Raw genomic sequence first — 26,101 nt, forward strand, 5'->3', positions numbered from 1 at the left:
TTTTGATTTTGCATATTCCCTGCTATTTTTAAGAGATTCCATTAAAATTTAATACAAGTAGAAATTTCAAAGGCAAATCTTTTTTTGTAGGAAATACGAATATCGTGTGTATGACATAGAGATGTATATTTCATCTCCAGTTGGCTGGCCTGGTGCCTCTGACTCTGGCAGCATTTGCAGGCCATTTCGTTAGCTGAGGAATGAGGTCCCGGATGTGGTTTGTAAGACGATATAGCATGTCAGGGCACCTCGCTCACGGAAAGGTGTTTTGGTTTTGGTTTTTGGGTCAGCTTCTACTGCTGGTCACACAGGAGGGCCAGGCTCTGGCATAGAAGTGACTGAGTTTCTTTGTTTTGCTGACTAGGTATTCTTCAAATACCGACAAAGAAATGGTCGTCCTAAAAATGGAAGATTTGAACGGAGCTGAACTGGGCCTTCTCAGGTACTCTGTTTACTTTGTTTTGTTTTTCATTCTGTTTCTGGATAACTTTCCTGAATCCTGAAGAGGGGGTGATGGGAGAAGAGACTAGAATAGTGGCAGCAGGGACTGAGAATCTGTTGAGTAGTTAAGAGTCCAGACTTGGGACCCAGCCATGGACCCTGGGACAAGGTTCTCAGCCTCCTGGAACCCAGTTCCTCACCTGGAAAACTAGTGTTGGAAGCAGAATCGAGGCCACCTCAAGGAAGCAGACGAGGCAAAACTACAGCTTGGTATGGATTCGAGTTCCGTTTTATATGTAAGAAAATGTGGATTTTGTTTTCTTCAAAAAGAAGGCATTTGCATTCATGTGTGAATTTTATCCCCTGCAATTGGACTGATTCAGGAATTGACTAGATGGGTAACGGTGCCAGATGCCTTGATGTGCGAACTTCCAAGTGATGTAGGACGCCCGGTGGAAGCTCAAGATGGCGCATGGGCACTGCAGTTAAGTGGGTTGGGGTCGCTCTGGGTTCTTATCGTGATGAGTTACGTGACTTTGACCAAGTTACTTAACTGCTCTCTCAATTTTCTTACTTTAAAATTGAGGGATAAGGTGAGTCCTCAAAATGTTGATAATAAGTGTTAGTAAAGGCAGTAGGGGCCTCAGGTAGAATTATGAAATCCTTACGTGAAAGTTTCTATGGAAGTCAAATTCACATTAATTGAAAGTAATAAGAGGTGAATGAAAACATGAAAAACAATGACCAGGACTGGCCCTATAACTAGATGGGAGACAGCCTGGTGGTGAGGTGTTCCGGTGTTAGGTGTAGGTCTTAGGACTTGAGTTCAAATCCATCCTGCCACTTACTGACCCTGAGGCCTAGGGAAAGTAACTTACCTACTTACACCTCAACTATTCCATTTGAAACTGGGAATAATAATACCTCATAGGATTGTTTCAAGATTAAATGAGGTGATACATGCAAAGAATGCCATTATTGGCTTATCAAAGTGCTTGACCTTCTTAACATTGGAGTTACTTCTTTGGGTTTCAAGTGAGGTCACTAAGAAACTCCCTGATAAAATAGACTTTATTATATGGGTTGACATAATAGGAGTCATTCATCCATTACTGATTAATTCATCTACTGATTAGTTGCCCCGCCCGGTGTTTCACTCAATAGACTTTCTAAATGTTAGGCATGCAGCTCTGTGCTGGGCGTATGAATAAGGCATGGTCCCTATCTTGAAGGGTCTTACCAACTAGTGGGGTGATTGGGGCAGGGGACAGAGACAGACAGACAGACAAGTGATCATAACAGAAATCAGATGGCCATCAATGCTACCACCTGGGCATAAATAAATGCTGTGGGGATTTGGAGGAGGTGGTGCTTGGGATGCTTGGGAGCATTGTGGAAGGCTTCATAGAGAAAATGATGTTGGAACTGGATCTGAAGGAGCCAGGGTATTTCTCACGGAGTCCTGAAAACACAGTGAGCTCTGAGGCCAGAGTATGGGTGACTGTCGGAGAGGGGCAAGGGATGAACCTGAAAAGGTGAGCTAGTACCAGATTGTGAGTCACTTTGGTGGGACATTTGGTTCAGGACAGGATGCAAGCATATTATCTATGACTAGTTAGAGAATTCCACATTTGTTGGGAGAAGAAGGACCCTTTGTCCTTATCGTTTCTGCTTAACTCTTGGCTGGATGACGGAGACCATTCATGGTTCCCTTTTATTAGTTTCTGAATCATTTAACAATGCCAACGGAAAACTAAAACATGTTATCCTTTTGCCAGATGTTGTTTGCTTCCTTGCATATGACTATATAACAAATCTAGAAGTCCCAGGGTCAACTGTCAAGGTTATAACAACTCTCCTCCATCTGCTATTATGCTTAACACACTGCAATAACTTTCTATTGTTTTTGTAATTTCCATATGTTATCCTTGATGTAATTGCTCCTGCAATTGCCTCTTGTTGCATAGTGATAATTGCTCTTTGAATGCATTAAAAATGATCCAAAGCATAAAGTCGAGTCTGGGCAGATAAGTCACTCAGCCACCATATGTAGGTGTCTGCTGTTAGAATCCCAAGGTAGGAGGAGTCTGAATCTCAGATTTGCAGAGCATGGGTATCATCTAGTTCAAAGCTCAGCTCTGGCCTAGAAAGGTGATATGACCTGTCCAATGTCATGGCCGACCAAGACTGTTCTCTTTGCACTGAAAATCATATTGAAGTCCACAATTGATTCTTTCCTCATTTCATTCATTGTTTTCATTTCTTCATTCAGCAAGTCTGCACTGGATACCTATTCTGTGCCATGCAGGACTCCCCAGTCCTTGGAATGGTGCATTTCCTGACTGTGAAATCAGGGATCAAATACCTTAGAATCCAATCCCCATGCCTGTGCTCCTTGAGCAAATCCCTTAAGCTCTTGGAGACTCAATTTCCATATTTCTCTAATGTGGATATAATATCTTCTCTCCACAGGTCATTACTCATTCATTCATTCATTCATTCATTTAGTCATTCAATATTGTAGAGTATATATGTCATGAACTGAGCTAGCACTATAGATTGAGGAGCAAAAATAGAATTTATAATCTTATAGAACTTATAGAATTTATAACCTCCTGATAGAGACAAAAAGTATCCAAATAGTCATACAAATAATTATAATTGGGCTATAATTGTATAATTATAGAATTATAATTGGGTTAAGTGCTATGAAAGGAATGTATGGACAGCTATCCTAAAGGGACTTGACCTGGTCAGGGAGATTGGGAAAAGCTTCCCTAAGGAATTAACAATGGACCTAAAAACCAAAGGAAGGGTGAGGATTAACTGGTAAAATGGGGGGGCGGGGAGCAAGTAGTGGTGGTGGAAAGGAACATTTAACATAGACAGAGAAGCATGTGCAAAAGTCCTGTGGCCCATTGGAGGAGCTGATAGAAGGTCTGTGTGGCTGGAGTGCAGAGGAGGGTGTCGTGAGTTAAAGTGAGTCATAGAGATTAGATGCTATGATAAAGGTTTTGGTCTTTACACCAGGGGAAATGGAAAATCATTAAAGTGTTTTAAGCTAGGGTTGGGAGTTGGAGGCTCTTGAAGGGTTAGGAAGAGTGGTGACCTGAAGAATGGAATAGAATTATGTGTGTGACACTATTCCATAAGTCATTAAGTTCTTTGCATTTGTGAGAGCACTGTTTGCTTCGGTTGGCCTGTCTATGCTAGGGAAGTGTTTCTTTTTGCCTGATACTACCTCATGCAGAAACAGTACATGATTTGTCTCCAGATGTGGAGAACATGTTTGGGAGGTTCTGAGTTCTGAATTAAAATGGAAGCTGGGTAGCATTCCCACGATTCACTTTGGGGGGCGGGGCTCTGGAAGTCACCTCAAAGAAGGAGTCTGGTCCTTCAGAGGCGAACACGACATTAAGTTTTGAGAGATCCTGTTGTCATAGGACACCATGTGCAAGAGGGAACTGTGAAGGGAGGAAACCAAGCAGAGGTTTCAAATGTCTGCACCCAAAGGAAAGTCTTAAGGGTGGGCAGATAATCTGAATGGTAGCTCTGGTTGGTGGCGAGTCACTTCTCCCAATAGCCCTTGCCCCTGCAGCTCTGGGCATGGCGGCGGGCGGCGGGGTGGGGGGGGGCGTGGGGGGAGGGCACAGGCTCATTTCCTCAAGCTCCATGCACCAGCACAGGCTTGGTCTCCCTGCTCTTCCCTTGTATCTCTCCGCCCTGTCAGGGTCTCTTCCTTCAGCTTGCAGGAGTGCCATGGACTCTCTTCTTTTTCTTGTCAGCCCTGTTGGGCTCCATCTGGCATGAATCCTATCGGCCAGAGCTGTGAGGAAGGTGTGAGCAGGTTTCTGAATGATTGCTCAGGTGTCTTGTGTTTTAGACACTGCAAATCCTCTTGTTCTTGCAGAAAGGGGTCACGCGAGGGGATTCTTTCAAGGTGCCTGTTACAAAACCACGGGATGATTTGTTCATCCCATTTGAATAATTGGTGTACACACTTACAAAAGCCCAATTTATGACATTACGTGAATTTATTCAAATGATGGTGACTTATAGAACTTGGTTGTGGGGTGTGTGTGCGTGTGTAAATCTTCTCTACCAGCTATGACCATGACTTCTTGAACGATCATGTCTGTCTGGTCTACCCTCTGCCTTCTCTCCTCAGTCTCCTTACCCCACTCACAGAGCAGACATGGAAAGCTCAGTGCCTGCCCTTCACCAGCCGTTCTGGACTTCTCCTTCCTCCACCTCATCTCATCTTTGCCTGTACAAATATCTTCTCCATTAGTGTTAACTCTGGTTTGCTCTCTATTTCTATGACCTGAATTTCTTCTTCCTATTCTGCCTTGTCCATGTTGCCGTGAAGACTGATGCCGTCTTCTTGCTCCAACTTCCTGTCAGCTCGCTCGGGCTGTTCCTCTCTGGTAGAGGATAGGCCGAGGGCTATGTAGTGAGTGTTCCACCTGCTTCTGGTCCATCCCTGTTTAAAGTGAAGCTGCTTACTAAACATTCTTTGATGGCAAGGGTGATGACAGTTGACTGATGACAGAGATAAATCATGCTTGTTAATTTAAAGTGTTAAATTTGAAAGTTTAAAAACCAGAAGTTTATAGGGGCACCTGGGTGGCCCAGGCGGTTAGGCATCCAACTCTTGATTTTGGCTCAATTCATTATCTCAGGGTCATGGGATCAAGTGCTGCGTTGGGCTCCGCACTGGGCATGGAGTCTGCTTGAGATTCTCTTCTGCCCCTCTCCCCCGCCCCCACTCACATGCGTGCGTGTGCCCTCCTCAAATAAACAAATAAATCTTTTTTAAAAAAAGAAAGTTTACAACGTTTAAAAACCAAAGCCCATAAACCCGGTTGTCATAACTGGCAGAAGGCATTTGACTAACTTGATTGTTGGGTTTCTGGAACGTTCTTAGCCTGAAGAGATTTGGGAGGCTATTACTTTTTTACTCCAAGTATACTTTTTTTGAGTGTAAAAATAATATGTACTCACCATGGAAAAATAAAAAAAATATAGGCAAGGAGAAAGAAAGAAAAATTAACTCCAAGTTTTACTTCCCAAAGTCAATCGTGGCTCATATTCAGGTCCGTTTTCTTCTGCCCAATTCCCAATGTAGAACAAAAAATAAAAAACAAGCTTGTCTAAAAGGTCATTCTGTAAAAGCAGATGCTTGGTTCCACTCACTCTGGGCACTAGAAGCTTTAAAATACTGTGAAAAATATTAACAGTGTATCTCCATGTGCTATTAAGTGTGTATGTGTTTTGTAGTGATTCTCTTTACATCGAATAATGATTTTTATTTTTGTCTCAAAATCTTTGTATTCTCATGCTAGCATAACTAACTCAGCTCTCTGCAGGTTAGAATTCGCAGGTATATTTTTCTCTCATTTTCTTTCAACTTTTATTTGTGATTACATTTTAGAGGTGTCCCTTATGAATATCATATAACTTTATTTATTTGTTTACTTTGACAATCTTCGTCTTTTCATAAGTGAGTATAGTCTGTTTTTAGGATTGTGATTATTACATATCTGCCCTTTGGGGGTATCTTTTCACTTTGTGCTATTTGTCTCTTTTTCAATGCCTTTTCTCTTTCTCTTACCCTTTTAGGATTGATAGAGATTTAAAAACAGATCTTTGAATGGAAGATTATAGGGATGCCTGGGTGGCTCAGCTGGTTAAGCGTCTGCCTTCGGCTCAGGTCATGGTCCCAGGGTCCTGGGATCGAGCCCTGCACTGGGCTCCCTGCTCCGCGGGAAGCCTGCTTCTCCCTCTCCCACTCCCCCCGCTTGTGCTCTCTCTCTCTCTCTGTGGGTCAAATAGCTAAATAAAATCTTTAAAAAAATAAATGGAAGATTATAGTTTCCAAAGATGGCGGCAACAAAAACTCTTATCAGATGTATTCTATACAAAGTGATCTTGATAGGATCCATTAAAACATAGAGAGGATTTCTCCAGCCCTTACATCTTGGCTGGCCCTGGGACCATTTTGATCAATAGAAGGGTGGCAGAGGTGACACTGTGGCAGGGTTGGTTTTTAATGGACTTTATTCTTTAGAGTAGTTTTAGTTTCCCAGCAAAATTAAACAGAAAGTGCGGAGATTTTCCATATACCGTCTACCCGTCCTTTCCCCCATCAGTATGTGGGACCAGAGGGGTATGTACATTAAAATCAGTGAACCTACGTGGATGTATCATCACCACCCAAAGTCCATAGTTTACATCAGAGTTCACTCTTGGGGTTGTATCAGGTGGTTTTTAAAATCTTCTCTCTTTTGTTCATGTATTTTATAATATTTCAATAGTGAACCAAAAAAAAAAAAAAAGGAAAGAAAATTAAAAATCACCTGGTCATTCTGGAACAGGATAGCTTCTATTAACATTTTGTTACATGTCTTGTTAGATCCTTTCCTAATCATATGTATCCATTTTTTTATTTGAAAAAGTGAAACTTTATATACAATTGGTAGTTTTTCATTTAGAAGCACCATATGAATACCTTTCGATGCTTAGTATCTTAGCATCTTCCAAATCGCCATTTTAAGTGGCTGTATAGTATTCCATTGTATGTATGACAATGTGCTCAACGAATCAGAGATCACTTGGTACTTAGTTTATAGTTTTTGCCATCAGAAAGTACAATGTGGTGAGCATTCCAGAACCGACATCATGTATTTTGCCAGTGATTTCCCTAAGCTGAATTCCTAGAAGTGTGATTGCTGGGCTAAAAAAGGAATGCTGGTTACTAAGGCTTTTCTTATAAGTGGCCAAATGGTCCTCCGGAAGGTTTTTGCTAGTTTTCACTCCTGCTATCCAGACACGAGTGGCGTGTTGCTTTCTATGTTCTTGTCAATCTTGGCATCATCATGCTTTAATTATTGCTGAATAATAGACCCCCAAAAGCCAAATCACTCTGTCTTCCTTTCGGGTTCTTCAATTCCTGGTTAGTGAAGCTGGATTTTAGAAAATACGCTTTGGGCCATTTCTTGTTTTGTTTTTGTTGATTGCTTCATCATGTCATTTAGGATATAAGAATTTTGATTGCAGTGACTTATTAGAATCCACCCAAACCAGCTATCTTTACTTCATCATCCAGGACTTTTGAAGACAATAAAAATAGCTGAGAATGTACATCTCTTCTCTGGAAGAGAGATGGTAGAAAGATTTTTCCAGGATGCTGGCCGCCAAGTTTTACCTGAAACTTCAGAAGGGCTCCCCTTGCTATCGCTCGTTGTCTTTCTTTAATCTGGGCAGCCTGGTCTGTACGCACTGTGTCTGCTTGTTTAAAATTCAGGTCGTCCTTTGTGTCCTATTAGTATCATGCAATGAAACACCCTTTCCTCTCCTTCCCCGGATAGTTTGTAGTGGGGCAGGGAGAAGACTGTAAGGGAGGTGAACGAGAGGTGTGTGAATCAGGGCGATTCACACCAGGCACCACAACAAACAGGCCATGAAGTTCCAGTAGCTTAACCCCTTAAAGACTCTAAATGTGCACATTTCCCACACATGCAAGGTCTAATAAAAATTGGGTGGTCCCCCTGCATACGTGTGATTGGGCAGGGCGATTCACATGTCCCGTCGTGCTAGTGAGACGGGCAAGTAGATGACATTGCGTATTTTGTAAGCCCTTAAATCTCTGCCACAGGAGGGCAGGGTTTCTTCCTTTCATTATTTCATGTGCATATGATGTGGGTTGAATATACACCTGTTGAATACAGAGGTGCACAGGCATGATGTATTTTAGTATTGTGTTGATCTTGTGATACACATACATACACACACATACACACAGAGCTTTGTATCTCTTTCCCCCTTACCATCACCGTCATCATCATCCTGGTCATCAGCTGCAACAGCATGATCAGGATTAACACCCTCCAACTCATCATAGTGATAAATCATTCCACTCTTAGTGCAGACCAGTCTTCGTGCTATGCACCTTAGAGGTATTTGTTCCTTTGGTTGTCAGATGTGAGGCAAATACTACTATGATCATTATGTTACAGAAATGAGCACTGAGGTTCCAATAGATGAGGTAATTTGTGTGTGAGTCTAGAGCTAGTACTCTAGCTGCTAAACATAGGGCCTCTGTAGTAGTTTCTTAAGACGGCCATAACAAATTATTATGGTCTGGCTGGCTTAGAACAACAGAAATTTATTCTCTCACATGTCAAGAGACCAGAAATCCAAAATCAGGTGGCAGGGTTAGTTTCTCCTGGAGGCTTTCAGGGAGAATCCGTTCCACGTGTCTCCCAGCTCTGGTGGTAGACCCATCACTCCAGTCTCTGCCCTCATCTTCACAGTGCCTACTTCTCAATGTCTGGGGGCATTTCTCTGTTCCTGTCCTCTTATTATGAGGACACCAGTCACTGGATGTAAGACCCAACCCAGGCCAATATGATTTCATTTGCTCTTTCCCTTGTTTATATCTCTAAAGACTACTTCCACATAAGGTCACATTCTAAGGATCTGGTGGACGTGAATCTGGTGGGGGGACGCTATTCAACCCACTACAGCTTCCTAATAGTGTATTTACCCAAAGAGCTCCCATTTTATTACACGTCTTCATGAACACTACCTTCAAGTGGATGTACAATATTCTTTTTCCCAGTTGGTGGACATTTAGATTGGAGAGGGCTGCCATTAGCACGTAGGACCTTGATGCACAACATACGAAGTCGCTCCCTTCTCTGGGCTGACTGAGGTGCCTAGCTCCGGGAGCTGATCAGGGGCTGGATTTCAGCCTCCATTTACCCCCTTTGCAACTCATCCTTGTGCAGGGCACAACATGCATGCTGGACGTGGTGGCCCAGGTTTGAGAGAATGGCACTCGGGGCGGGTTTGTTACTCTTTTAGAATATGGAAGCTCAGTTTTGCATTTGGCTTTTCTTTTCTGCTTCGGAGTGGGAAGTGCAGAGTGTCTGAATTAAAAGAGGCCCTAGAAAATGCCTCAGTTACACAGAAGAGAATAATTAGACGATTCTATGTTAATTTGCTGTGTATTGATTCACAGAACATAGTCAAAATTTATTATTGTTCAGTCTTAGGAAACAGAGACCCAGAAATTTTCACTAACTTTGCTGTAGACTGGGATAAAATCTCAAATCTCTGGACCTTCCTTGGTACCTTGATTGTATCCTGCTGACCCCTGTAGAAGCCCTGCTTTAGCTGTGATGTAATCATTATTTAGAAGTGTTTATTTTATTTATTTTATTTTTTAAAGGTTTTGTTTATTTATTTAACAGGGAGAGACACAGCGAGAGAGGGAACACAAGCAGGGGGAGTGGGAGAGGGAGAAGCAGGCTCCCCGCGGAGCAGGGAGCCCGACGCGGGGCTCAATCCCAGGACCCCGGGACCATGACCCGAGCCGAAGGCAGACACTGAACGACTGGGCCACCCAGGCACCCCTATTTTTTTTTTTTATTAAAGATTTTATTTATTTATTTGAGAGAGTTAGTGAGTGAGTGAGAGAGAGAGCACAAGCAGGGGGGAAGGACAGAGGCAGAGGGAGGAGCAGACTCCCCACTGAGCGGGGAGCCCGATGCGGGGCTCCATCCCAGGACCCTGGGATCATGACCTGAGCTGAAGGCAGACGCTTAACCTACTCAGCCAACCCGGTGCCCCTTTAGAAGTGTTTATTAAACAAGGGCATATTTATCCTTTTATGTCCATATTCTAACTTCTTTTGAAACTACCTCAACCTTCCTTTCTCTCTTTTGAACGCTGCTTTGAAGAATGTTTTTTTGACCAGATAAAATAAATTGTGAGTGCAGCTTTCTTAAACCAAGATGACCAGTTTTCTGCATATCTTTATAAATATTCATCTATTGCCATAGTACTTTGGTTGTTGTGACAAGCCCGATATTTTAATAGCATATATTTCAAAGGGCAGAAGAGGAGATGTACAGCATCTTCTTATTCTGAAATTCAAATAACTTTTTCGAATACTGATTTTTTTAGTTTTGTAGAGAAAAAAATTCTATTAATTTTCTAAAGCCTAAAATAAATGAAAATAAATACATGAAATCAGTAAGAATTCAAGTCTGAAGTCTAATTAGCAGACCAAAATTCTTAGCATTTTCTTTCTCTTCAGATATTGTTGTTCCTTGATGGTTCCTCTCTGAACCTTGGGGTTTAGCACAATCCAACTGCATGCTTGGCTACTAGTAAACTCATGCTGATTGAATGACTAGAACAATTGCCATGTCTCCCTGCCCTTATCCATTCTGCTGTGGCCAGATTGACCATCCATCCTCCAAACCCGCTATACCTCTTTCCATCTCCATGCCTTTGCTACCAGTGAGTTTTCTCCAGTGATCCCCTTGCCAAGTTCCTAGTCGTCTTTTAAGACCCAGCTCGGATGTCACCTCCACTATGAAGCATTCCTCAAGGGCAAGATGTTGCCTTGTTCATTTCCATGTCTCAAGGGCCTGGCACAGAATCAAAGTTAATGAAATGTGCACCGAATGAGCCAGTGAATGAAAGGAAGGGACAGAGCCAGTATCCCACAGCAGATAAGAACTTGGGCTTTGTAGTCTGACCGGATATTCATGGACCTGCTTCTTGACTTACAATGGTGTGACCTTGGTCAGATTACTGCCTCACTCGGAGAGGTCATTTCCTTAGCTGTAAAATAAGGACAATGATAGCATCTGACTCAAAACATTCTTGTTAGAATGAAGTGAGATCCTGTGCATAAAATCCTTCACCTAATCAGTGCTAAATGATAGTCAGTGTTGATAAATTGTTTCCTTTGATTGCACCAGAGAGATTGCAGTCCTGCGGGAGTCTGGCTGACCTCAGTGCAATTCTATCAGATGCAAGTATTTTGGTCCAGGAGCCAGGGAACTGTCATGGCCGCCACCCCCTTTTCCTTCCAAACTAGATGGAGTAAAACTGCAAAAACATGGACTCCCAACTACCTGGAAAATGCTAACTGACTAGAATTTTTCTCTGGCACTCAAGTTTTAGGACAAAGAGACAAACCACAGACACAAAAAAGAAAATAGTGTGAGGATTTTTTTATTTTTTAAATATAGAAACTGCAAGTAACTTCTAGGGGATGACCTTAGAATTACCTTTAGCCTAAATTTCTGTCCCATTTATGTGGTGGCAAATACACACCTTGGGGATTGAATTTTGCCTATAGACTGGTGATTTGGCCTAACACTCTTTAAAAGAAAAATTCGAAATGGATGTCAACATGCAAAAAACCTATTATGGAAATTTTCAAATATATGCCAATTTAGAGTGATTAGTCTAATGAATTTCCATGCAACTCTTATCCAGCTTCAGTAATTAGCAATCTTCTGCCACTCTGTGTCATCCCTCCTCTTCTTTTGGTTTGTTTTGCTAGACTTTTAAAAGCAAATACCAGATATCAAATCATTTCACTCATAAATATTTCAGTGTGTATCTCTATTGGGTAAAAACGTAAAAACAGTATAACTACAATCCCTGATCTTAACGAACAAAATTGAAAATAATTTCTTAATATGATCTAAAACCCAGTCTATATTCAGTTTTCCCTGTTTGTACCAATAAAGTCTTTTTACAATCCTTTTATTGGAATCAGAATCCAAACAGTCCACAAACTACATGTGTTGGCTATTTGTTTGAAGGCTCTTAATTGGTAACAATTCCCCTCCTTTTTTCCCATGCTATTTACTTCTTTTTTTCTCAATTTAAATTTTTTATTTGAGCATGGTTGACACACGCAATGTTACATTAACTTTCAGTGTACAATGAAGTGATGCAACATTTCTGTAGGTTATGCTGTGCTCACCACGAGTGTTTCTACCATCTGTCACCATCAACGCTATTACAGTACCATTGACTAGAGTCCCTATGCTGTTCCTCTCATACCCATGACTCATTCATTCCATAACTGGAAGCCTGTATCCTCCACTCTCCTTCACCCATTTTGTTCAGCCCCGCACCCCTTCCTCTCATGCCCTTTACTTCTTTAAGAGTTTTTATTTTTTATTTTTTTGAATAATTTTTATTGTTATGTTAATCACCATACATTACATCATTAGTTTTTGATGTAGTGTTCCGTGATTCATTGTTTGTGCATAACACCCAGTGCTCCACGCAGAACGTGCCCTCTTTAATACCCATCACCAGGCTAACCCATCCCGCACCCCCCTCCCCTCTAGGACCCTCAGTTTGTTTTTCAGAGTCCATCGTCTCTCATGGTTCGTCTCCCCCTCCGACTTATTCCCCTTCATTCTTCCCCTCCTGCTATCTTCTTCTTTTTCTTTTTTCTTAAAATATGTTGCCTTATTTGTTTCAGAGGTACAGATCCGTGATTCAACAGTCTTGTACAATTCACAGCGCTCACCATGGCACATACCCTCCCCAATGTCTATCACCCAGCCACCCAATCCCTCCCAGATCTTCCATAAATCCATGCTTTTGTGAAATGTTTATCAATTTAAAAACTCTTATAGACAAAAGGAATGAGATCTTGTCTTTAAGAGTTTTTAAATTGATAAACATTTCACAAAAGCATGGATTTATGGAAGATCTGGCAGGACTGGTTAGGCTCTCATAAGCAGCATAGTGGAGGCTATGGTCTTTAAACCATGCAGGTGGCTCCAGGTATCCACAGTTCACACCAGTCCCCATTCCGCCAACCAGCTTAACCCACCTCTGTTGCCCGCCCAGCTCCCGTGAGCGTTGTGCTGGCGATCTCTGACCTACATATACATCTGTTGGCCTATGAGGACTGAATCCTGAATGACGGCCTTGAAGTTTAGAAACATCCCTAGTCATTAAGTAAATGCTCAGTTTTGTGCACTCTATTACTTAGGTAGGAATGTAAACTGAAATGCTTAGAAAGCTTTCAGCAAGGACCTAAATCCACAAAGGATTTTATTTTACAAATCTTAAATTGGCCTGAAACTTTAGGGATTGGCGTCTCTCTTTTCTTGAGCATTCATTCTAGTGGATTTGCTTCATAGCCCTCCATTCTGTAAGTCTCTTTTTCACCTGTGTGAAGGTTGGAGCCTACAAAAGCCACTGGACAAGGTGTCAAGGGACCCAAACTTTAGTCTTGGTCCTCGATGACCCATGGGCTGCCATTTTGCCTCTCTGAGACACCTTGGAGTGGAAGGAATAACTGCCTTGCTATCAGGGTTGTTGTGAAGTTCAAGTAAGGTGACAGATGTGAAATTAGTTCTTAAACTGTGTAGCTCTACGCTTAAACGAGGTATTACTATGCACAAGGATACATCAAATTATGTATAATAGCCTTTTTCACACCTCTCTGCACTTAACTCTCTTGTGCCTTTTCCCTGGAATGCCCTTACGAATTAATTGCTAGTCATCTGTGATCCCCAAATACTTGATGCCTATTTCTTTACAACATTTGCCACACTGTATTAAAGCCGTTTGTTTGCATCTTTGTCTTCTGCAAGATTCTGAGCGTAAACTGCAGTTTATTCAGTGCTCAGCACACAGCAGACTCTCAGTAAATATCTGCTGAATTAGATAGGATTGATTTTAATAATTATTATGTGCACCTGTCTTAAAGGACAAAGTCTGTGCCTATACAGTGCGTTAGCTATATCGTCTGGTCACTGACCGATCTTGGCTCTTATTAAAAGCTTTTGATATTGATGATGATGATGATGATGATGAGATAGTTATAAAAATAGAGTTTTGTATTTTTAATTTAAGTAAACGATTAGACTTTTGGAGTATATTACTAATCATTTAAGCTCATCAACAATGAAAGAATCTAAATGTGGAATGCCTCTCATTTAAAAAGAATTTCCTTTCCTGCTGGGGAAAACTTAAGCTACCCGTCATTGTTTTTGGCCCCATTGTCTGGTTCTCTTCACGAAGCAAGGGCTCCTTGTTCTTCTACAGCTGGTTTGCCATCCATCCGGTCAGCATGAACAATAGCAATCATCTCGTCAATAGCGACAACATGGGCTATGCCTCTTACCTTTTTGAGCAAGAGAAGAACAAAGGCTACCTACCTGGACAGGTGAGAATTTGTGTCATTGAAAGCATCATCTTAATGTGCTGAGTATCACCATTCATGCAGTGCTCAGAAGAGCTGATTCAAGTAATGAATCATTGAACACTGAATCAAGAACTAATTATGTACTATACAGTGGCCAACTGAACAACAAAAGAACAGCTGATTCAAATCTTCAGCGTCAAGCATCATCATGGATGTCACATACTCACATGCTCGGATAAAAAAGAATTCTCCATCCTCCCTGATGGGGAAAGAAAAATTAAAAATGGCTAACTGTGTCAAATACTACTTATATGGATGGCTTCATACAGTTACAATTGGTTGGATAAGGAAGGACAAGTTCAAGATTTTGGCAATATGGATTAGTTTTTGACCAACTTGGAAATATGATAAGCTGTGTTGATGTTTACTTTTGTTTTCAGAGGTATTAACCCGACTGAGGTGTTAATAAGTGTTAATAAGTTAATAAGTGTTAACCCGACTGAGGACAAGGTGATGCATCTTTTTCACTGGTCCGAATTTCCCTGTTAATGGTGAATTTCCTTTCAAGGAGTTTGTCTTCCTTTCCTTCCCTAAGGCCAAAGTCAGAGACAGCCCTAGGGCACCAGACTTGTTTTTTAACTTTGAAACGCAATGAGGGCTGCAATTAGAGATGAGGGCTGGACCTCAGTCGTGTACTTCAGAAAACTCTGTGTAAATTAGCGACTACAGACAGCTAAGTGGTGAGGGGGGACCCTGCTCTGTGTGACCCTAGTGTTCAAGTCCCAAATGCAGAAGAATAGAGGAGGATGAGAGCCCCAGGCCCTTGACTAGAATAAATATCTAAAAGGTGTATGATGATATAAAAGTTATTGGTCCTGTGAACATTTGATCTGATCTTTTAGCTCCTTGTTGACAAAACACTTTTTTTTTTCATTTTAGATTGAGTTTTAGGGAAAGAAAGGAAGTTCCCATTTATGATCACTGGCTGCTCGGCCCTTTGAGATAAGTTATCTTTTTGGTATGCAAAGAGACACATGATCTCCGTTATCTCTTTCCCTAAGAAAACTGAAGACATTGAAGGTGGAATGGTAGACCAGCTAGCTGGGTTGAGGTTAAAGTCTTGCACCACTCAGAAACGTTCTGTGTTGTTACTTCAGGTTGAAGGGATAAGAGAAAAGCTACACGGAGGCAGATCCAGATGGTGGACAGTATATTTAGGTTCAGTTTTGCCACAGGAAAATCTGGATTTATGATATTTTTTTTTCAGCCAGTAGATTTATTTTTCAAGGAAAATCTCTGAGCTCCAGATACAAAACCAGAGAATAGCTTGATGAGTCAGCGTCTTATGATTTGTTGTTGTTGTTGTTGTTGTATGCTGTGTTTTTTGTCAAAATGTTTCTGTTTGTGGCACAGGTTTGAAACTCTCCTATTTGAGACGGCGTTATTGATCATTGGAATATCATGGGTAGTAGTATGTATGTGGACTGCAATGTGAATTTTTTTTTCAGAAATTTTCTCAGAATGTTATACCTCCTCCTTTTAATTGTCTGCAAATGATTTTGAATTGTTCACCAGAGTGGATTGAATGTTTGCATTCTTAATGGAAGTCATTATGGGAAATAAGAAAGAATAAAAGACACTTGGATGTTTCTTTTGGCAGGGACCATATGTAGCAGCATTTGCTTCATCAAACCTGGGAGATGTGTCCCCCAATATTCTCGGCCCACGCTGTGTCAACACAGGAGAGTCTTGTGATAATGCCAATAGCTCTTGTCCTATCGGTGGGGTAGGTAATCGTGCCATGAAATCTTTGTTTTTGCATCTCATGTGCACTTTACGTTTAAATATCCACCATTAACTTATAATTATGTTTCCCTCAAGTATACACAGGCCTACGGACTGCTAGCTTTTCCCCTTCTCAGAAGCACTCACTAAATTCGGATTGGGTAAAATTCTAGTTTCCCATTGGATTGACCACTAAGTGAAGTTAGTCAATGTCAGAGATGCGGTACCCTTCCCCAAATTTGGACAGTCTGAAACACTTCGCCTTGGCATTTCTCACGTCACGAGTTAGTACCAGAAACTGCCTGCCTGCGATGTTTCTCACTGATGGTAAAGTCTATAGGTTTTTAAAAAAAATATAAGATCAACATTTTTTCTTCTTTTCTTTAAAATCACAAACAGGCGCTCGAGTGGCTCAGTCAGTTAAGCGTCTGCCTTCGGCTCAGGTCATGATCCCGGCATCCTGGGATCGAGTCCTGCATCAGGCTCCCTGCTCCGCGGGGAGCCTGCTTCTCCTTCTCCCTCTGCCACTCCCCCTGCTTGTTTTCAAATAGATAAATACAATCTTTAAAAAAATGAAATAAAAATAAAATCACAAGCAAAAAATCTTGCTGTAAAAACTCATGCAACATGGAAAACACAGACAGCCGTAATAAGTGAGTTTGATTCACTCCCTTCCTCCCTGCCTCCCCGTGAGTTATGACTGTCACACCTCTTTCTACATACTCACTTAAGTATTCATGAATAAAATTTCGTAACTTATTTATTGATTTTTTTATTGGTCTGGGCTTCGAGTTTTCCACCTCATAGGTCTTAAAAAATCTTTTTATGACTATATATAGGTCTGTGTGGTAGGTTTTAAAGACAACAAGAACGGCTCTACCGTTGTTTATTTAACTGCTTCTCTGCCATGTTCATTTAGGGTTTTTTCCGGCTTTGACTTGAGCAACAGATGCTAGTTTCTGGGCTCTTATTCTTTTTGTCTTTAGAACATGTCACCTGTGATATTACTTTTATTAAACATCGTTTCTGGGCTATTACTTCTATTCCTATTCTAGTCAATGCCACCCAATGAGTAGTATGGTTTTAACAATTCTATTTTTCTGTTATGTATTACCATTTTTTTATATAGAAAGTCCTTCATTTGTAAAATTTCCACACAATATTAATTCAATAATTAATCAACAATTCAACAATTAAGTCAATAATTGATCTTTTTTTTCCAATAATTGATCTTTAATCATTAGATTTAAAGATTACTTGTTAAATTCCAAAATTCAGAGATGAAATGCTTAAATAAATTATGAGACCTATTTGCAATAGAATATTGTGCATCAGCTCAGTGTGTTGTGTTGGAATACTTAACGTGGGAAAAAGTTCATAGTACATGATGTTGATTAAGAAAATTGGCTTTAATATTGCATATTCATGATTGCAGTTTTGAAAATAAATGTGTCATAGTAAAAAGACAAAGCGAAACACACTGAATTGTTAACCCTGGTTTTCTCTGTTTGGCATTATTATAGGGGGTATTTATTCTGTTTATCTTATTTATTGTTTTTATTCTATTTATACACTTTTGCATTTTTTTCTACCATTAGCATACTTTGCAATCATAAAAAATTACAACAAAATCATACCCTCTCCCGCAACAGAATTCTGTTTCTCTCTGTTCCGCTCCATCTGTTAGATTGGCTTCCCTCCTGTTTGCAAGAGGGCAGTCAGTACTGAGGAAGGGGTCTCCTTCTGCCCCCCCCCCTCCCACCCCATATACGGTAGGAGACAGAGAAAACCTCTCTTCTAACCATGGAATAAAAGTTCTTTTTGGCCCAAATGGGTCAATGGACTGACCCCATTCCTGGACCAAAGCAGTTCCTGGGGAAATGGTTTGTGTTGATTGGCATAAGCCGGGGTTTCTTTCCAGTCTTCGGCAATGCCCAGGGAATGGCTGTCATCATCTTAGACTGACCTGGAACTGGGAATAGAATCACAGACTGTTAAAGAGGAGATGCCTTTCTGAAGAAAATCGTGATTCGCTGAAGAAACCGAAAGAGGGAAATGGGCAAATGTTGCCATGTCTTTTGCTTTAGTGTTGCTTCTTCAAACAGATTTTTTTGAACTTTAGAAACTAGCTTTGATGTAAAAAAAGATATATGCTTGTTAAAGACTCAAACAATACTGAAAAGTTCAGAAAACAAGACAGGTAAACGAGCAGCCCCTAACCCCCCAATGAATCTGTTAAAGATTTAATGGTCTGTGTCCAGCCACCGGTCTGCATGTACAGTTGTATTTAAATGAGGTCCTACCGTAATGCTGTTCTGGAACCTGCTTTCTTGTTTCCAGTGAATATACTTGAAAACAACACTTAAACTAATGCCATAGTTTTCAATGTTAAGTACCCTAAATGAGTTCACCAATCCCCTGCTGATGAGAGCTTTCTTTCCCTCCCTGCTCTCTTCCTTCACATCCCCTCTCTTCTGGTTTTCCTTCCATCATATAAACATGCTCTGGTCACTATGTTGTACATATTTTCACGCGTGTATGAGTTTCACCTTAGGACAAATTCTTTTTTTTTTTTTTTTTTAAGATTTATTTATTTACTTGGAAGGGGCCGAGGGGGAGAGAGACTCGCAAGCAGACTCCCCGCTAAGCGCGGAGCCTGATGTGGGGCTCGATCCCACGACCTTGAGGTCAAGACCTGAGCTGAAACCAAGAGCCGGACGTTTAACCGAATGAGCCACCAGGGCGCCCCTAGGGCAAATTCTTAGAAGTGAATTTGCTGTCAAAGAGAAAGCAGAGCCACCGTGAGGTGTCTGTCAGTCCCGTTCCCGCTAACAGAGCATGAGTGACAGTTTCCCCAAACCCTCACCGACACCCGGTTTATTAACCTTTCAGTCTTTGCCAACACAACACGCAGAGTTCTTTGTAGTTTAAATTTATATTTAGTTATTCATGAGACTGAATATATTTTAATGTTGAATGGCCATGTATACTTCATTTTTGTAAATTACCTATTTCATCCATATTCCATTGTATATCCATTAGGATTTTTTTTTTTGCTTTTTTCCCTCCCAGCTCTATTGAGATGTAATTGACATACAACGTTGTATAATTTTAAGGTGTACAATGTAATAATTTTGATACACATATAGGATGCTTTTGACTGCAAATAAGAGAAAACCCAACTCAGTATGGATGAATCAAAAGGTATTAAGAAAGTATTCATCCATATTTTCTTTTAATACTTTTTAATTTTCAATTATAATATATAAGTGTCTGGTCAATCTCAAAATTTCCTGGTATAAGAAGTGAAGTAAAGAGCCAGATTTATGTACTGATCTTTCCCAGAGGATAATCTATTTGTTCCAATATAATTTTAACTGAGTTTCAATTGAAGGCAATCATGAGCCTTAGGCAAGAACAGACAGATAGGAAAACGTGCAACCAATGGGGAACTTGGCTTTAGGTCTTAGCTCACATATTAGCTACCTGTAAGCTCTGACAAATCGTCCAACCCACCTGAGCCTCGGTGTCCTTACCCATAAAAGTAAGGCGCTGCGACACGTGATTTCGGAAGATCTTCGCGGCTCCATTGCCATGAATGATTTTGCTTCTCATAATCTGTAGATTGAGAGACTGACAAGAAATGCTAGAATGTGGGTTTAAAACTATGTTTGCTTAGCTTCCCTTGTAATTTTGCATTCCTTAAAACCATTGCTTATTTCACTGAGAGTCCATCTTGTCTCCCCGTGTTGCAGTCTAGCACGTGCATTGCTATGGGACCGGGAGAGGATATGCTCAACAGCACGCAGATTATAGGACGGATCATATACCAGAGAGCGAAGGTCAGCCGCGGGCCCCACTTCTTTCAACTTCATTTAATCTTGTTCTTTAAAATCCACCGACAGTGTTCATGACAAAGTCGGTAATGGTAAGAGGCAGCAAGGGCTCACGCTGGTCCTGGAGTCTGCTAGCACTGGCCTGCTAGGAAGGCTGCTTCCCAAAGGACACAGGAACCTCTCTCTTGCTGCTCATCTGACTTTTTTTTTTAATTTAATTTAATTTTATTAGGTTGTTAGTCATCATACAATACATTATTCGTTTTTGATGCAGTGTTCCATGATTCATTGTTTTCGTATAACACCCAGTGCTCCATGCAGAACGTGCCCTCTTTAATACCCATCACCAGGCTAATCCATTCCCCACCCCCCTCCCCTCTAGAACCCTCAGTTTGTTTCCCGGAGTCCATCGTCTCTCATGGTTCATCTCCCCCTCCGATTGCCCCCCCCCTTCATTTTTCCCTTCCTTCTCCTAATGTCCTCCATGCTCTTCCTTATGTTCCACAAATAAGGGAAACCATATGATAATTGACTTTCTCTCCTTGACTCATTTCACTTAGCATAATCTCCAGTCCCATCCATGTTGCTCTAAAAGGTGGGTATTCATCCTTTCTGATGGCTGAGTCAGATTCCATTGTATATATGGACCACATCTTCTTTATCCACTCATCTGTTGAAGGGCATCTCGGCTCCTTCCACAGTTTGGCTATTGCGGACATTGCTGCTATGAACAGTGGGGTGCATATGGCCCTTCTTTTCACTACATCTGTGTCTTTGGGGTAAATACCCAGGAGTGCAATTGCTGGGTCATAGGGTAGCTCTATTTTCAATATTTTGAGGCACCTCCACACTGTTTTCCACAGTGGCTGTACCAACTTGCATTCCCACCAACAGTGTTAAGAGGGTGCCCTTTTCTGCACAATCTCTCCAACATTTGTTGTTTCTTGCCTTCTCAATTTTTGCCATTCTAACTGGCGTAAGGTGGTATCTCAATGTGGTTTTGATTTGAATTTCCCTGATGGCTATACGAAGTCCTTGAAAAACCAAGGAAGCAGGCTTGTTTCAGCCTGAGTGCTTGCTTCCGACCACGGTGATAAATAGTGTAAGGATATCAGCTAACATGGCGTCAGGCATGACCGGACTGATCCAGATTCTCTCGGCCTTTGCTGCCCAGTTGCCCGACTGTTCTTTTTTTTTTTTTTTTTTTAAGCTTTTATTTATTTATTTGTCAGAGAGCACAAGCAGGGGGAGAAGCAGGCTCCCCGCTGAGCAAGGAGTCTGATGCTGGACTCGATCCCAGGACCCTGGGATCATGACCTGAGCCGAAGGCAGCGGCTTAACCGACTGAGCCACCCAGGCGCCCCATGCCTGACTGTTCTTACCGTCTTCAGTGACAAGGCCAGACGGAGCGACACAGCTCCCCATGCCTGCAGTTTGGATTCAAATTAGTTCCTAGTCTTCAATATGCCCCAATTGTCCATCTTATATTTTCTTTTCTTCTCTTCTTAAGACATTTTTGGAGGAGGAGCAAATCAGGTCTATAGTGAGATGATTATGGGTTGCTCTGTGCTTCTCCCTCTGCGAAATTGTATCTTCCATTTTGCCCCTGTGTTTTGTGTCCAGTCCTCTGGAGACAGATTTCTGATTGAAAAGACCAAGGGTGACCTCAAGCCGAGATCTCTTCCATGGTTCGATCTCTTCCTTTGTGTGGGTAACTCATATCTTTGTTGCATGTGTGTGAGTCCGTGCATATGTTTCAGTAAATATTTTGCTCCATGGGTTCTGAAATGTTTCAGGAGCAATTAAGGAAGAACAAAAGCACCTTTAAAAACATTAGACACCAGCCAGCCTACCTGCAGCAGTTTCTTTTTAATTACTGTGGTATTATCAGTGGATGGTTCTAGATTAACAAGTCTGGTGTCAGAAATTTTGTTACTGTTCTGGGCCTGGGAGTCAGAGGGATTTGTCCCACATTCTGGATTCTCTTCAACTCGCTCCTTATCGGGGAGGCAGCTGGTGTTACTGAGAGCTCACCCCGAGAACCCCCATGTGGCTGTCAAATCGGGGATGGGGGAGACCATCAGGTGTCAGGCAAACGGGCATGCGCCGAGGTAGGATTGGCCCCCCATATGTGGTACAGATCAATACAAGCCAGTGTTTCCAAACAGGCTGACTCACATTTGCCACAAGATGGAAAAAGCATCAGTTCACCCTACGGGGGAAAAAAAACCCTCAAAAGGCGGATGGTGGGGGAGTGGGGAGTCTTTCCAGCCACCCTTTGGCACCAGCCCCGTCAGAGGACTCGCAGCTTCTGAGGGAGAACCCCCGAGGTTATGCTCTCATTCTGGCAAAGACAGTCATTGGGCCCTCCTCCTCCTCATCTTAAATTTTCTTGAGGGAGGCTTTTTGTGCCGCAGCCTCTATCACTAGAATGTCCTGTTTGTGGGGGGAATGGACACAGGTCAAGGTCTCAGGGCCTCCCCGCGTCTGGAAGACACTGGGGTTGGCAGAGAGAATCATGAGGGTAGTGGCCCTTTCTAAGCAGCCAGCAAAACAGAACTTGGTGGGCACATGCTTTTCCAAATTGGTACTTACTGGGTGCAGTCAGTACTATTCATTTTAGCTGTTTTGCTTCTTTTTTTTCTTTTATTATGTTATGTGAATCACCATACATTACATCATTAGTTTTTGATGTAGTGTTCCATGATTCATTGTTTGTGCATAACACCCAGTGCTCCACGCAGAACGTGCCCTCTTTAATGCCCAACACCAGGCTAACCCGTCCCCCCACCCCCCTCCCCTCTAGAACCCTCAGTTTGTTTCTCAGAGTCCATCGTCTGTCATGGTTCGTCTCCCCCTCCGACTTACTCCCCTTCATTCTTCCCCTCCTGCTATCTTCTTCTTCTTTTTTTTTTTTAACATATGTTGCATTATTTGTTTCAGAAGTACAGATCTGTGATTCAACAGTCTTGCACAATTCACAGCGTTCACCATAGCACATACCCTCCCCAATGTCTATCACCCAGCCACCCCATCCCTCCCACCCCCCACCACTCCAGCAACCCTCAGTTCGTTTCCTGAGATTAAGACTTCCTCATATCAGTGAGGTCATATGATACATGTCTTTCTCTGATTGACTTATTTCACTCAGCATAACACCCTCCGGTTCCGTCCACGTCGTTGCAAATGGCAAGATCTCATTCCTTTTGATGGCTGCATAATATTCCATTGTGTATATATACCCCATCTTCTTTATCCATTCATCTGTCGATGGACATCTTGGCTCTTTCCACAGTTTGGCTATTGTGGACATTGCTGCTATAAACATCGGGGTGCACGTACGCCTTCGGATCACTACATTTGTATCTTTGTGGTAAATACCCAGTAGTGCGGTTGCTGGATTTTGCTTCTAACAGTAAGCATGTGTGGGTTTTCTAGGAACTATATGCCTCTGCCTCCCAGGAGGTCACTGGACCACTGGCTGCAGCTCATCAGTGGGTGAATATGACGGATGTCACCATCCAACTCAACTCCACACACACGGTAAGTATCATTGAATCACGCTGATGATGCCACAAGGGTGAAGCTCTGGGCTGATCTCATGGCTTACTTGAAGTTTAACTTCTGTTTCTTGTTTGTGTTTACCTTGTGTTCTTCTCCCCTTTAGGCAAAAACGTGTAAACCAGCACTGGGCTACAGTTTTGCGGCTGGGACAGTCGACGGATTTGGGAGCCTCAATTTTACGCAGGGTGAGGTTCCGTCTGATGAAATCTGTGGTTCCAGGTTCTGAAGGGTCAAATGGTCTCCATACATTTATGATTTTTTACTATTATCTTTAGACGCGGGGGTGTGTGTGCTTGCCTCGTGTGTCCATGACAGCCAGAATTCCCAGGGATGTGTGTCTTCTGGAACTTAGCTTCCGCTGATTCAAAAAGAGTCGGAGACAACTTCCCTTTGCATTTCAGTCTCAGTCTACAGATGGACGGTTTTTAATGGGTCTGGCGTGCTAGGGTGGAGTTGGGAGGAGTACAGAGCGGGATTGTCATTGTACCTTCAACAGTAGGAGTTTGCTCTGTTATCTGCTAATGAATGCCTCTTTCTCTGGTTCCTTTACTGAAGCCCAAAGTCCTCAGGGCAGAGGCCTTCAGGAGCCCAAACAGGGGCTGCCAAGTCCTCTTCCACAAATTTAGAAAGGCTTGTAGGCTTCCTCCTGATCATCTCTGTAATAACATGCACTGTAAGTAGAGAAAGTGGAAAATGGACGAGTTTCACCTGTAGGAAACATTTTGGCTTCTTTCATTCTTGCTTTTTATATATGTGTATTTTGGAACCATTCATTGACAAATTAATGAATACAGTTGCAATTTGAGACGTTCGGCTCATCTTTCCTGGTAATATTTCATCCAGGGTGGTCTAATTTTTAACAGCTTTATTGAGATATAATTCACATACCATATGATGTATCCATTTAAAGTGTATAGTTCAGTGGTTTTTAGTGTTTGCCGACATAGGTAACCATCCCCACGGTCAATTTTAGAGCATTTTCAACACGTCAAAAAGCAACGCTATACTCTTTAGCTATCACAACCCCCATCCCTCATCTCCCCCAGACCTAAGCAACCCCTGATCTTTCTGTCTCTATATTTTCCTATCCTGGACATTTCCTGTAAATGGAATCATCGAATATGTGGCATTTTGGGTTGGTTTCTTTCACTTAGCATCATGTTTTCGAGGTTCATCTGTGTCGTACCATTTATCAGTACTTCATTCCATTCTGTGGCTAAACCCTGTGACCCAGGTACAAATCCCAACTTCCCTGCACCCTAGCCCCTAACAACAATCATGTTACTCTTGTGTCTATGATTTTGGCTTTTATAGATTCCACATAGAAGTGAGAACCTCCAGGATTTGTCTTCTTCCATCTGATAATTTTACTGTTCCTTTCCAATTTCAATGCCTTTTATTTCGTTTTCTTGCCTAATTGCTCTGGCTATGGCTTTTTTGAAATTGGGGTTGAGGGGTGCTGCCGGGTTAGAAAGGAAGACACACTACCATTCATCAGAAGTCCTACTGAATAGGGATACTGTTTCCTTCTGAGAGAAACTGTTACGTTTTCTACCAGAGAAATGGGCAGAGGCCTCTCTCCCTAGAACATGGCTGGTGAGATGTTACTTTCTGGGAAGGCCCACCAATCTCTGCAAACATGCCCAAACAGGCCCAGCCTGCTGTGTTCCTTTGCAGGGAGTAGAATCTTACCAATGTGGTGGAAAGGGCTTGAGACAGGCACACCCTTCACCCCACAAACACCTCGTACTAAAAGGGGAAGGGGGAGAAAGCACAAAGAGTTTAAGATATTCGAGTCCAGTTTTTTCAAATATGAAGCATTTTTGACCAATCCATTCTTAAATTTTTAAATTCTTGACATTATAGAACTGGAATTTATTAACACCTACTCTTACATTTCTTATTGACAAACAAACAAAATTCCTGAGCCCAAAACCCAAAGCAAAACCAAAAACAGGGAAAAGCTTGTAAAACTAAATATGGATCCCACCATTAACAGCTGAACAGAGAATGTTGGTTTTTAAATTCTAAGCGGAAGAGAAGTTGTATATGACATTGAATAGGAGCGGTGAGAGTGGGCATTCTTATCTTGCTCCTAATCTGAGTGGGAAACTTTCAACCTCTCACTGTTAAGTGTGGGTTTGTCATATATGACCTTTATTATATGATGTACATTCCTTCAGCACCCAATATGTCCAGTTTTTAGCATGAAAGGATGTTCAATTTTGTCAAGTGCTTTTTCTGCATCTACAGAGCTGATCGGATGATTTTTATCTGTCACTCTATTAATAGGTTGTGTCATATTTATTTATTTGCATCTTTTGAACTACCCAGAAATAAATCTCACTTGACCATGGTGTGTGATCCTCTTAATCTGTTGTTAAATTCAGTTTGCTAGTATTTTGTTCGGGATTTTTGCTTCTATATTCCTCAGGGATATCACCCTAAATTTTTCTTTTTTTGTAATGTCCTTATCTGGTTTTCGTTA

General features: G+C 41.7%; 1 protein-coding gene across 1 annotated transcript in view; it reads left to right on the forward strand.

Moving 5' to 3' along the window:
- Positions 1-26,101, forward strand: part of ASAH2 (N-acylsphingosine amidohydrolase 2) — a 114,613-nt gene that overhangs the window by 63,206 nt on the left and 25,306 nt on the right. The window contains exons 7-12 of the mRNA XM_088019965.1: positions 365-442; positions 14,329-14,449; positions 16,089-16,214; positions 19,969-20,055; positions 23,488-23,592; positions 23,717-23,798. Of these exons, the coding sequence (XP_087876091.1) occupies positions 365-442; positions 14,329-14,449; positions 16,089-16,214; positions 19,969-20,055; positions 23,488-23,592; positions 23,717-23,798 (599 nt within the window). The remainder of the gene's footprint in view (positions 1-364; positions 443-14,328; positions 14,450-16,088; positions 16,215-19,968; positions 20,056-23,487; positions 23,593-23,716; positions 23,799-26,101) is intronic.

Source organism: Eumetopias jubatus, unplaced genomic scaffold (genome assembly GCF_037043125.1).
Source record: "Eumetopias jubatus isolate StellerSeaLion01/CBP00866 unplaced genomic scaffold, mEumJub1_p1.0 scaffold_17, whole genome shotgun sequence".
NCBI lineage: Eukaryota > Metazoa > Chordata > Mammalia > Carnivora > Otariidae > Eumetopias > Eumetopias jubatus.